The sequence below is a fragment of the Amblyomma maculatum genome, chromosome 4 (assembly GCF_055883805.1).
Source record: "Amblyomma maculatum isolate TAMU_Amacu chromosome 4, ASM5588380v1, whole genome shotgun sequence".
NCBI classification, from domain to species: domain Eukaryota; kingdom Metazoa; phylum Arthropoda; class Arachnida; order Ixodida; family Ixodidae; genus Amblyomma; species Amblyomma maculatum.
The window spans coordinates 8,852,454-8,866,437 of NC_139347.1; the positions used below are offsets into that span (position 1 = coordinate 8,852,454).

At 44.3% G+C, this 13,984-nt stretch overlaps 1 protein-coding gene across 4 annotated transcripts in view; it reads right to left on the bottom strand.

Moving 5' to 3' along the window:
* Positions 1-2,060: 2,060 nt before the first annotated feature.
* The window catches only part of LOC146190257 (uncharacterized), a 60,211-nt gene continuing 48,287 nt past the window's right edge, over positions 2,061-13,984 (bottom strand). For all 4 annotated transcript variants that reach the window (XM_084600713.1, XM_084600712.1, XM_084600711.1 and 1 more), the window contains 3 exons: positions 9,935-9,980; positions 5,149-5,238; positions 2,061-2,337 (listed from right to left, as the gene is read on the bottom strand). In XM_084600713.1, coding sequence (XP_084456839.1) covers positions 2,258-2,337; positions 5,149-5,238; positions 9,935-9,980 — 216 coding nt within the window. In that variant the 3' untranslated portion in view covers positions 2,061-2,257. The remainder of the gene's footprint in view (positions 2,338-5,148; positions 5,239-9,934; positions 9,981-13,984) is intronic.

Genomic DNA, 13,984 nt, shown 5'->3' on the forward strand with positions numbered 1-13,984 from the left:
GACGCTGCCGACACATTGAGCAGCGCAACGCCCCCTGACCCAGGTTATCTCCCCGTGCGTATTACTTTCAGCGCACGCAGTTCTGTGACGCAAGCCAAGAAGAGAAAGTGAAGCCTACTCACTCGCGGTAGTATACTCTTCGCCATGCGCTCAGAGTTCGGGCGTGGCCCACTACTTCGCGAGAACGCAAAAAGCGGAGCACGTATACCATCGCCGCTTTTGTCTTCGCAACTAGACCGTTTTAGGCTGTCAAAGCAGCGTTACATATGAACAAAGCCACAATCCAGGGGTTCGAACTGGTCGACCTCGAGCACGGCTGCAGACGTACGAAAAAGAGAAGAAAAGGCGCGAAAGCGGGCTCTTCCGCCAAATCTTGTTTGAAGCGATATCTACCAAGAAGCGATATCGCACGCCAGCGTGAACACTACTCTGGCACCGCACAGCAGGTCGACAGAACTCTGCCGCGCCACCTCAGCGACACACGCCTTATGTCGCGCGACTTCCGCAACTCGCCAATGTGGAACGCGCCTCGCGAAATGAACAAGTGACAGCTTGGGCTACATTGCAACAGGCACCATCCCTTTTATATTCCCTTGCAACACCTAGAAAGCAGTGCTGGGAGATGGATTCCGCCCAATGCAACGAGACATTCAGATTAGTGCTTGCACATCGATTTATTCCTCTGCACTTAGCCCTTTAAGGTTTATAATTGTTGCATTTAATTTAAACAATAATGAGTGGAATGATTTCAGAAGCAGTATTTGAATGTAAAAACACATTAAGTTAAATTTTCACCTTCCCTCATCTGTCTCTTGACACCATGTGCAAATGACTGCCTCAACTAGGCAATTATCACTGCTGAATGCATGCACAGAAGGGAGCTGAAAAAAAAAAAAAAGAAAAAAAAAATATTGAATAAGATGGACATGTTGCAGCACTCACACCTTAACACCTGCAGAAGCAACTGATGCAGTGACAGGCATCCCTGATGAAAAGAATAGGTACGTTGTAGCAACCAAGACAAGCAAGCAACTGCTGCCAAGCTTCCGGAAAGGGCACTTGCTCATGTAGTAGCCTACAGTTAGTGCGATATTAAAGCATCAGCAGTCCTAAAAGCAGGCAGAAAACTTGTGGACAGCGAAGCACAAAGATGAAAGCAAAGAATCGTAAAAAAAGACACTGCAAAAGAAAACTTTGAAAGTTAATGAATTTGCAAATCCTGGCGCAACGACCAAAAAAAAGACTCCTTGAAAATGTTACATCTTTCAAAGCATTTGGCAGCATCCCAAAACAGTGCATCCCAACCGAGTGAAAATAAATAGGCTGCAGGAGCTAGGCACGAATTACACTGAAATGGTGGTCACTGATCACAGCAAAGAGCTATGCATGTTAGGAGGCAACTAAGAGAGATTGGTGGATGACTGAGTCTTATAACCGTGTCATACTTTAAAATAAACATTCGAGGACTTCTGATCCTGATAAGAGCATTGAGAACAACGCCCTCAGGACAGTGCTTGCATACGCAACAAAGGCTGGGTGTCCTTGGAATGCGGCACATATAGCCAGGGGCGCAGAAAACAAACACATTGCTCATAACAATAAGGACTAACCTGAGCCTTTATTTTTTGCTCTTTATTGATTTCCCCATGCAATTTTTCAGGTGCTGTGAGTAGCTGTAAATACACAAAAAAATTTGAGTTTTTCTTCACGGAAAAAACGAGTTTGCTGTTTGCAATAAAAAAATTACAATAAAAATACCTCAAATAAGGAAACTAAATTACCTACAATAAAAAAAGTGGCTGCATTTATCAGACATATAATTTATTGTGCTTTCCTTAAGCTTCGAAAATGCTGCAGCCTTCAGTAGATTTGTACTTTTGTAATACAGAAAAGAAACTGAATTGAGCACACTAGTACTCGCACCTTTATAGCCCAGTATGCAATTAAAACCCAATCAAAGATTTGCAGAAGAACCTTAACCGAAGGTAAGCTGCTTTATTTCATCCTCATGCAAAAAATCTCATGCCACCGCAGTTGCAAGGTGATCATAGCACAATGGCTAGCTGTGTTTCTACTTTTAATCTGACAAGGGCATTACAGGGCAAGAACTGTGGCATCTTTCAAAATTGAGCCTATATCTCTTAGTGATGCCACGTACAGGACTGCACAAAATTAAAATTGATAAAAGAATAGCATGCTGCATGTCATGATTTGAAGGCCAGCTCATAAGCACTCTTCAAGTGCCCCATGGCAGTCTTCAGTTCCTCCAACCAAGTCTCTCCTTGACAGAAGGCCTGCCCACAACAGACCTCAAATTCAATGGGGTCACGCTGAAACCTGCAAAGATAACCAGAAAAGGGGCAGGCAAGAGGAGAACCCGGCATATCACACGATTCCATAATAAATCACCTGCAAATCAATAGAACACTTTGCCACTATTATGCCAGGAATTGGCTGAAACTTTGCATGAGGCTGATGTGAGCTAGCATGACAGAAATCTTTAGAGCCATAATTCTTTCATTTGGTTTATGGGGCTTAACGCTCAAATTGAGAGATGTCGTAATGGAGGGCTCCGAAAATATAGACCATCTGGGGTTCTTCAGCATGCACTTTCACCACACAGTACACAGTTGCCTTGCTTTTTGCCTCCATCGAAAAGTGGCCGCTAAGGTCTGCATTCGATCACGCATTCTTGGGTACAGCAGCCAAGCACCTTAACCACTGCAGCAACATGACGGGGTACCATAATAATGAACATAATATTAAGCATCGTCACACTTTTTGATGAAACCAGATCCCTGTGAATTTTGAGGACAACTCCATATTCAACTGCAAGATTGAATACCTCCACATGATGAAGCACTAGGTAAAGAGGCCTTTTGACCACTTCCCTGCAGGCTATTCTGATTGTAGACAACCACATCAATGACAGTGCAATGCATAATGTGTTTACACGATTGTAAATTTGAAAACCTGCAGTGGGGGGTTCAACTTACAATCGAAACCAAAACATGGCACTATCAATAGGATCAAGATAAACAAGGTATTAGGGAGGCTATGGAGAGTTTATTTGCTCTACAGCTCTAAGCGCAACCTTCAGTTCATCTGCGCGCTTCTCAAAAAGCATTTTTCATTCTTTTTTGTACTTTTACTGCGTACACCACACCTGAGGTATGGTGCCTACCCTCCTATGGGAGTGTCAATAGTATACGGAAGGGCCGCTATTCCAATTGCTGACACACTCGCTTTTTGCGCGTCAGTCGTGCCAGATCCTGTGACATGGCGGCACATCCAGCGAGTGCGGATGCTTGATGGATGAGCCGGCAACAATCATTTGCTCTTTAATGCTGCCTGGATATGACAGAAATAAACTGGTGGAGAAGGCTGGCCTCAAAAGCAGTTTAGCGCAACTTCAGCACAGCCAAAGGCGAAGGGGGGGGGGGGCAAGCACTCAAATAACGGAATTACAAAACTACGAATCAAAAAGCTATGCATCAACACAGGAATAATAAATGTGTGTTTTATGAAAGAGGTAAGCTATTCTAATAAGACATTTCATTTTATTTTTAATTTTGCACCACTCCTGTGGCGTCCCCTTTTAATGTTGCATCGGCATTAGCAAGACTTTGCACACCTTGCTGGGTGCTTGCAAAGAAGGCAACAAAGCAGCTTCTTATCACTGCCGTGAAGCTGTCTGCAATGGTGCTCCTGGAAATGATATGAGGTTAAGCTCCCTTGTCTAAAATGTGCGGGTTGCGAAGTTTTCGTCTTGCATGCAAGTTGCTTCTCAGTCATTGCTATTAGGTAGGATGCTTCCCAATTTCGCAAGTCCACCATTTTCTCGTTCTATATGCAGCCAGAGCTAAGTCTTCTTGCGCCATTGTGGCCCACTGTTCATTTCTTTCAAAGCGTTTGGCACCTATAAAACTGAGCTTACGGCATACGCATGCCATGGCACGCGAAGGACTGACGCACCATGCAACAGCGAGGACTCTATACCATCGGTGTCTAACTAAATTGTTTCCCGCAGGAATTTCACATGTGAGCTCCCATCTGCATGTGTAGTCTGCCTTAAGTGTGTGCATTGCTAACTTACATAAGTTGGTCAGTGCTAGCTTTGTTGTACATTTTTCTGGTATGATTTATGACTATTGTTGGGCTTGACATATTAAAGAACAAATATTTTCGAGCTATACTTGACACCCTATTGCGAATTGTGTGGTTATGCCAGCATTTTACAGTTCATGCTGGTTTGTTCCCTTCCCGTGCCATCTTCTAATTGCAGGGTTTGATTGTCAACTGCACTCAAAACAGCAGGATTCGAGCCCAATAAAATGAGAAAGGCTGGCGAGTGCTGATAGGCACCCTTCATAAGGATGGCGTTGAAAAAATGACAGGGTGAATTCAAAAAATGACACTTTATAATTCGCGCCAATGTTACATGTAGTCCTGAAGTCATTCAACGTCACTAACTTAAGTTGGCCCCCCAAATTTTCAGGGGGTACTGCAGTGCCCATGAGCTACCACGTTCTGAACGTATGGGCGTCTACGGAGTCCGCTACCAGTGTACATATACCTTGGCCTGGATTTCGCCCGTTTGATTTGACGGCCGGCCACATGCTTCATGAGCTCACCAGTCCGAAAAGCATTTGGCACTCGTTCACTGCAGTGTTCAAGAGGGCGGCTATCACTTAAGAGCTGCACAGTGGGAGACATGTCTGAAGCTTCTAAACAAGTTATGCGGGAGTAGCAATGGCAGGGAGGCAAAATTTTCAATTGTGATGCGAAGCGAAGAGGCTTCTGCGGGAAACAGTCGGGACGCTATCCAGAACTGGAGGCCAGCCTCGCAGCATATATCGCCGAAACACATGATCTGAAGTGGGGACGAGTAGTCCAACTAGGCAATAAATTTGCATCTTGAGAAGCACCCACTGGTAAGTTATTTTTTTTTCTGAACATGCCATTTGGGAGGTAGACTTCCATTCGAGTCGACTTACAACTTTGTAAATACGGCACATGCACGACAACTCTAGATATGTGTTACATACAGAGCAAGAGCAGAGCAGAGACAGAGCATTGCACAGCATGCTGGCATGCTGTTATAATTGTGCCAGAATTTATACGTTACTGCAACTCCTTTTCACATACCTTGCTTCAGTCTCAAGTTTCGACAACGCCTCAGTGGTGGAGTAAGATGCAGGTGGTCATCTTCTAACCACTGCCTGCCCTCCATGATGGCTGCCACGTGAGCAAAGACAGGCATGTAGCAAAGACAAAAAAAGAAAGCAAAGTTAATCCAGGTATGTCAGATTAGGAATGAATGTGTGCTAGCCATGGCATGTGATAAGATGTCCCCCTTCCCACTGTGATAGAATGGCAACAACAGGAAGAAAATAGAGCTAAGGGCAGCTTCAAAAGATAATGGTTTAGTTGGGTAACCTTGCCCCCAAAATGAAAGTAAGGCGACTTGGTTGCATTGATAGCAACATCCACACCTTACTGTGACCAGGATCAGAACACCCACAACACTCTCACCCATACTGCATTTAAACACTCGGCAGAAATTTTCAAGCAGCACTGGGTTAATACAATTGGAAGTCAATCACTGTATGTTTGGGGAGGATCCACATAGCAAACATAAAACTGCAACCATGCCATAGTGAAACGGGTGAACCTACAATCCTATAAATACATCAAGTAACCTGCATTGTTAGAAACATTCTTGGGTGCTACAGAAATATAAAATAACCACCACTATCAAGAGCACAGATTGTTGGGCAAGTTGGTGCATTGCAGACACGTTCTAGCGCATGTGAACAAGGACGAGAGAGATGTAGACAACACGAGCGCTAACTTTAAACTGATCCTTTATTGACGCAATTGCACATTAAATACAACCTGCATCATGACGTCACCCGACATAAACGTGACATCATGTTGCCTCACACCAAAAATTTAATTAACTCTTTGGCCGTCAAAGAAACAGATGGTGTGCTGACACAGGATGCCTCGCTTTTACATCTTTACACACATGCTTGGCTGATATCTTGCACGCGTTAAAAAACGGTTTGCACTCTTTTTTATTCTTTTCAGTACAATAATGACAATGCACAGTGAAATTAGCACTGTAGTACTTCTAGTACATCGGGCCCTCTTTCTTCATGTTCGTATCTACAACCTTGCGTCATTGCTTCTCTGATTGTGAACGCGGAATGCCGTGGTCGTGCCTTGTCCTTTTGCATCCGGAACAAGCTTCTGCCGGATGACATCAAAGTGGCCTTTGGTGGTTTTATGCCATCAGTGGGTCATGGTGCAAGGGTGTGCAGGATACTGAGATCAGAGTGGCGCGCCTTTATAAAAATCTTCTCTACACGCGCCTTCAGGATCCGACTAAGCCATCCGGTGAAAATCAATCGCTACGCTCCTTGTTCACCATAGTGGACTGCTTCACTGAAAGTGTGTGGCAGCAACAGCTGAGGAAGCTTCGTGCCGGCCATCCCAAAAGGCCCCCTGTCACAAGGTGCGAAGACCATAGGACAAGCTCGTCTACCAGAGAACATGGATAGCATCCTCAGCCTGGGACCCAAGTTCGCCATCGAGCCAAAGTTGAGTGCCTCAGAGCAATTGTCCTTTGTTCGACGTGTTTCGCGATATGCTGAAACCAGTGAAGCTGAAAGGTGCATTTCAGAAGGGGTTGATGTGCTGAATTGCGGTAGAAGAGTAAGGCCATGCTTTTCGTTGGGTTGTTTGGCTGTTGATTTGAGAAAAAATGATCTTTCCCTTCTTCCCTCAGACAAAGAAGGTGGGTTCGTGGTGATAACAAGAGATCAGTTTGGAAAGAAGGCCCTTGACGCGTTGTCATCCGTCCTACATAGGAATCAATTGGTATCAGCGAAAAAATTACAGTCAGCTGGCAAAGTTCTTTGTAACAAACACAACCTGGATAGATTGGCTAAAACCATAGAAAACAGCAACGCCACGTTTTTGCAAGTTATGTTCACCGCTAAAATCCACAAAGTGGAGCATCCCCTAAGGGTGATAGTATCGGAAAATGGCACGCGGCAGAAAGCAGTTGCACTCTTTCTGCAAAAAAAACTAAATCTTTTAAATATTGACGACCCCTTTCAGATTCAAAGTTCCGAAAAAGTTATAGATTTCTTAGAGAAGAACTATAACAAAGGTCTTTTGGCCTGCTCTTTTGACATAAAGGATTTATATTACTCCTTGCCACAAGGTAACCTCCTCAGTTGTGTGGAAGAGTGCATTGATTGCTTTGGACCAGTAGCTTTTCAAAATTCAGCAGGTGTATCCGTGGGAAGTTTTCTCGAATTGCTTTCATTTTATCTAAAGTCAACCTACATAGAATGGAATGACCAGGTCTTCATACAAAAGCAAGGGGTCTGTATCGGCTCATGTATAGCTCCCGTTCTTAGCGATGTAGTTCTAGCCCATTGTGACAGAATCGTGTCTGACTGACTCGGTGTATTTGAAAATGTGTCTGTTTTCAGATATGTTGATGATTTTTTAATTGTTTTACAAGGATGCGAGGATTTTTCGGCTACTGTAAGCCACTTTTAGCCCTTTTTGGCGAGTGTTTTAATCCTTTGGAACTGACGCATGAAATTCCAAAGGATGGTGTCCTATACTACAATGAAAGCTCATTAATTCAAACTTGAATATTTCTGATTTTCGAATCATAAAAACTACATTGCTTGGTCCGGCCAAGCTCCATAGAGGTCCATGTACAATTCGAACGCAAGTTGGTTCCACTATGGATAATTAGAAGTATGCTGCACTGCATTTGGGTGTGCCCCCCCCGATAGGGCGGCGTGGTTAAGAGGCTGTGCGCGTCTGAAATTGGGGACAAATATAAAACCAGGTAAAACCATGGACGGGGTAAAGTCTAACCCATGACTGCGCTGTGGCCGGTAGTGCCAGAGGGTAGGGGGATGGCGGCCGTAGCAGCGGCTGCTTGTTCTGCATGACCTTTGAGACTTGCAACTAAATGCTTAATTTGGAAATATGAATAAGTATTTCCGTCAGTGCGGCCCCAGCCGATGCCCATGTAAGGCTATGGCATCGAACGGGCACTACGGGTCTTTCACCAGTTAGGCCACGTCCAGTTACAATTGCATGGTACCATAAGCGATAGTCAAAATAGCAATCCTCAAACCTGAACTATATGTTGCGCAGTTGATTGCACGCACCTCTGACGTACGTGCAATGACAAGTGTAACCAAACATAAACGGCCTCATCCAACACTACCTTAATAGGCCGACTACAGTTCAGTTTCGCTTTTACGAGCTTCGCACCATCAACGCCAGCCTGCGGCAGCGGCATTCATTGGCCGCGCACCAGCCAGCTGACCGATCGCAGTCGCGCGGCATTTCGGATAGTGGGTCTTTTATGCTCTTTCATCACACGGCTGTTCTGCTGCTCCCAAAATGTGCACTCGTCAAGTGCCACTCAGCGCGTCGTGCAGTGAAGCCTCACACGCGATGCAGGCTGCTTGCGAAGGGCACACCTACTACCATGTTGCACATAAAGGATGACTGCTGGCAAGGAGTCAAGGCTAAGGCTTTAGTGAAAGCCGCTGGCACTCTGCCAAGTTCCACCCAACCACTAGAGCTAACGCCTAAAGATACATGCAAAGTGATGTTAACGCTGCGCAGCATCTTGGTGGCTGCCAAGAAATGAACTGTGGGCTGTGATGGCAGCAGCGCGAAACAGAGGGACGCACTAACGACTGTTTTTTTTTTGCTCAGATTCTCAGCAAAAAAGTGGGGTTAAATTCATTATGCATTTGAGTCCATTACGCGAGTGAATACAGTAAATTTACCATAATGCAAATGGTTCTTGTAAGGTTTTTCGGGGCCTCTCGATAATTCAAACTTTTTCCCGGCCCCATGAAGTTCGAATTATTCACGAGATTTTACTGTATATTCACTTCAGATGTTCTAAACAAATGAAGTGTTAGTATAGCAAAGAAAGGACACAGTATGGCACCACCATCTGCTAGAGCTGACTTTCCTGATCAATTTGTTATAAATACCTGGTTAAACCGAGAGTTCTTCCCTTGATATTGCCACCAAGTGGCAAGATCTACCAGAATATGCCAATATTTTTATACTTGTCCAAAGCAGTAGACTGCCCCTTAAAGCCCCATACACCCTTTATTACTATCATAAGGCATAAAAAAACGAGATGCAAAAGATAACCTCTTATCTTTTGCACTGCAACAAATTTGACAAACCAACGTGCCCAAACTTCCACATTGTTCCTATATACCTGATCTACGGACTACCAATGACATCCTTCATGGTGATTTTTGCTTCCAGCTCCAAATTAATCCTTTGCCTGTACTAACAGGTTCATGTTTAATGTCCTCATGGGGCCGTACTTGCTTGATCTATCATCCCAATTCACTTAAGTTCATAAGTGCTAGAAACCCCTCTCTTCGATTTACTGTCGTCAAAGAACTAGTTTCCAAGGTAATAAATGCAGTAATTTAGTTAGGTCATTTAGATGTTTTTCCCTTTATAGAAATTTTGTGATGCCGAGGGGTACTAGGATCGTAACCCAGCACCTCCACCAAGATGCTACAAGCACTGAGTTCACTGAGGGCAGAACAAGCAATTGATGCCAGCTAGGTACAGTGAAGTTCAAGCACGAGCCACATCTATATCACTGCCTTTGTCGTCTGCATGTTCAACATGGTCTCTTTATGGTTATTCTATTTTTTATTTTAAGCTCATTTCTGCACATTTTTAACGAATCAATAATGAAAAAATTTCAGGATTTACAAAAACCTTGAACACACTCTTACATTAATGGCCATAGTCGTCAGCACAGGCATAAGAGCGTACAGTGCCAGATATTTTTCTTTTTCACATATGTATGCATCACAATGGAGGTAAGAAACATGACACATACCTTCATGGTATGGATTATGATACCCTGTGTTATCCAACAAGTTTTCCTGCAAAAAAAATAAATATATAAAACATGCTTAGACAAATAACAAATGTAATGCAACCTTAGAATCATGCTAAAATTTCCAAACACTAATATTTTCATTACTCACTACAACTCATTACGTTAGAAACTCATCACAAAGTTTCTCTCTCTCTCTCTCAGTGCAATGAGCCCCCACATGGTGCTGCACTTCGACTCAGCAATCCATGAGAGCTAGGCAGCCGCGCGACTGCCGAAAAAAGGTCATCAGCAAATTGAATGCGAGTCCCAGCACTATTGCAAGTGCTGTTTTGCTGCATGAAGGTGATCAGCCACATGGGGGAAGCACAAATTCAGTTTATGTTACAAGTGCAAGATTGTGCCTGTCAATCTATTGAGCACTGTTTAGAAATGTGGCCAAAATTTTTGACGAGAGTTATGGGGAGCAGGAAAACCTGTCATTCTTGGATACCCGTTCAGTCTTGCTTTGAATGGCAATGTGTAGTACAGTTAAACCTCAATATAACAAAGTCGTAAAAATCAGCAGTTTACTTCGTTATAATGAAATTTCGTTGTATCGAAATTCCGTGCCTAGCATGCGGTAGCATTACTAAAGCACTTGCCAGTTGTAAGGACTTCGTTTTTATTTTCTCTGAAAGTAATCCGCGACCTTCTTTTGCGTCTGCTTAGCTATCAGAGATGGCCTCACACTGCGTTCATAGGCCCACAGGGATTGCATTGCTTCTTGCTGTCCTGTTAAATTCGCGTAGCGCAGCAGCACGTCAATTTGTCAAGCACTTCACGGTTGCTTAATGCTTTACCGTCTTCGACATCAGTGTCATTGCCTAGGTCTTCCTGCATGTTTCCCCGCACGTCTTCCACGATGGAGTCGTCCGTCGCTTCCTCAGTAGCAACAATGCAATTGTCGGCGTAGAGGAAGTCCTCCAAAGCGACTGTCAGAAACAGCCCAGCCACTTTACAGGCATCTCCATGCTTCTTTGAGGCCGGCCTGATCATCTCCCTCGCCGTGTCCAAGTACATGGGCAGTAAACGGAGCTCCTTCAATAGCCTCGGCGCTGTCGCGTTTTTCAGGGGCACTCGTTCCAGCCGCAACGTTCTTAAACCCGGCCTTCCGGAAACGGTTCTGAATCACGTCCTTCGACATCGCATTCCAGGATGCAGAGAACATCTCCAAAGGTTGAAAAATGTCCACTCTGAAGGCTGTTACTTCGCCAGTATTCTTGGCATTTCCTTCCCCAGCCAAGTAGCGGCTTCAGGTGCATCAGTCGACATTGACTCCCCGCAGAACACCCATCCGACAACCCCGTAACGAGACTTGAAACGATGGAGCCAACTACTACTAGCCTTGAAGGCGTCCTTGTCAAGCAGGCAACCGAAGTCCTTTTCTTTCTGCTGCAAAATTGCCCCACTCACTGGCCCATTTTGTGCTCTGGCGTCCATAAACCAGGAGAACACAGCCTAGTCCACATCTTCGTAGGTAGTCGTCCTCAGTCGCTTAGGCTCAGCGCTCGTGCCACACTTTGCAGAGCTGAGGATGAAGTCCTTGGCTTTCAAGGTTGTTGACAGCGTACTCTGAAATATGGCGAATCGAGCCACAACTTCCTTCTTTTTCTCGCCTTTCGGAACGGCTTCCAGAATTGCCGCTTTTTGCTCGAGTGAAAGCGATTTCCGCTTACAACCACTCATGGCGGCAATGCCTGCGGGAAAGCAAAGTGAAGGAGAGTTGGAATCTGCAAACCAAGCGGCAAGCAGTGCACAAACGACTACGGAAGCGGCGGCCGCGCGAGAGCCGTTAGAGAGAAAGGGCCAATGATGCCCGTGCGCGCCGACGCATCAGCCTCTGCAGGCATAGGGAAAAGGTTCTTTGGATCGCAGCAAAGGAGTGAGCAGAGCAGGAAGGGGGAGGGGAGAGGGGGGGGGTAACAGAACCGCCGCTTACCTTTGTTTGTGACAAACCAAAAAGACAGGACAGAAAAAAGACAGAGGGAGAGAAAAAAAAGCAGGAGGCGGGGGCGCAGATACTCTAGCGGCTTATCGCTAATCTCTTGCTTGTAGGGAGCGAATTCCACACGCCCCGGGAGGCCTGTACAAGTGGGTTACCCAAGTCCTGCTTGCTGGCAACGCTTTTCCCTTGGCTGTCGTCTTCTGTGCGAAATTTTTGTCCTTCCGGGTAAAATTTATTTGTCTGAAGATTTCATTGTAATGAAATTACAGAAACATTTACTTCATTATATCTAGATAAAATATACATGGTTTCCAATGGGCATTGTTATGTATTCCTTGTAACTTCATTATATCGAGGATTTCATTATACTAATATTCATTATACCGAGGTTTACATGTACAGCGTGATCCATGCAGTAAATTATAGTTACAATCTATCTGAAATTTCAATTGTTCCTGTGCTCCTACTTTATGTTGTGGAAGAAGTGTGCCGCTAACACGTAAAAGCATCAGCTTCAGTTTCAGCTTTGCCAAAGTTTTTGAATAATCACTCGGCATGGGTGTGATGCAAAATTAAGAAGAAAAAAAACTCGATTTTGCAGTAGTTACATAGTTGGCACAGTCTGGCATAACTGATACTAAGCAGTTCACCCCTTTACAGTGGTGGAATTGAGAACAAAGTTTTGGTAGTAGCTTTTGCAGCAGAAGACATTGCAATTGTAAAACATTCTTAAGGGCATAATAAGGTTATAAGTTCGAATATTGAAGCAAGTTTTGTATCACACTAGTACCAGAGAATTTTTTGCGTGCAAAGAAGACCGCAAGAAGGATACAACCGAACTGTTGGAAGCCAACGGAATCCTGCACTTGGCAGCCCCACATGTGGGAGGCCCGGTAGGCTGTGATGCTTCTTGGCTATGCATTTTACATGCCCAAATGGTTTTGTTTCTGGTGCACTTCAATTTACAAGCACAGAGCAGCAGAAGAAATTTATATGCACCTCTAATTGGTCTTTGGACGAAGTTCACGCCTGTGCATGCACCTGCAATATTCTTTTTTTGTTATTGTAATTGACTTTTAGCGCAGTTTACCATATGCTAAAGCATCAAGTGCTACTTAGTGCCTCAATCTACCACCTCATGGCCGAAGTGTGCGAACGTACTGTGTTGTCGGTTATCCTTTTGACCAACAACAATTCAGTGCTCTAACAGCAACAAAGATGGAGGCTGCTGCCAAGAAACAGGTTAGGCAATACGATGTCATAGGTTAGCCCAAAAGCCATGCAAAGCCATGCACAGTTACAGCAGGGAAGCCTGAGGGGTAGTGTATCAGTGTCACCAAGCTGAGCCGCAGTGGACCACTTGGTTGAATGCTATACTGCTACGAAACACAAGTGGTGGTTTTGGTGTGTTGAGGTTTTTGGCACATAAGCGACTAAGGCTATCATGCGCCAAGAACAAGGTTGTTTGTCTTTACTTTTTGAATGTGATTAATTCAATTTTAGATTGTTAAAGCTTATTAGGATCATTGCTTCCTTTAGGAATCCGAAAATGTGAGAAATTTCAACAATTGCAATTTCCCCCAAAAGCAGTCTGGGATGAAAAGGGATCTGTTCAGTGTAAAACGATGCAAAATATTTCTGTCTAAATTTCTCTAGTTTAGTGCATGAGAGTAGAATGTGATTTGTTGTTAGTTCACCTCCACACCCTTCACATAAAGGTTTGTCTTCTTTTTTTAAGAATGAAGCCATGTGTTAGGTCCGTGTGCCTGATGCGAAGCTGACATAAAATGACTTCAACAAAACGTTTTTGGTGACTGCACGATGCCCATTCTTCAATGACTGGTTTAACAAAAGTAATTTATTGTTTATTTCATTGTTCCATAAAACCTGCCATTTTGATCTGTTTTCCCTTTATCAGCTTCATAACATCTCTATGTGGCATGCTGACTAGTTGTACTTCATCATTACAAGCTGCTGCGGCACATGTGTCAGCTCTCTCTCGTTGCCGCGGATTCCAACATGGCTTGGTAACCAGCAAAACTTAATTGACTGCCCCCGAGTTT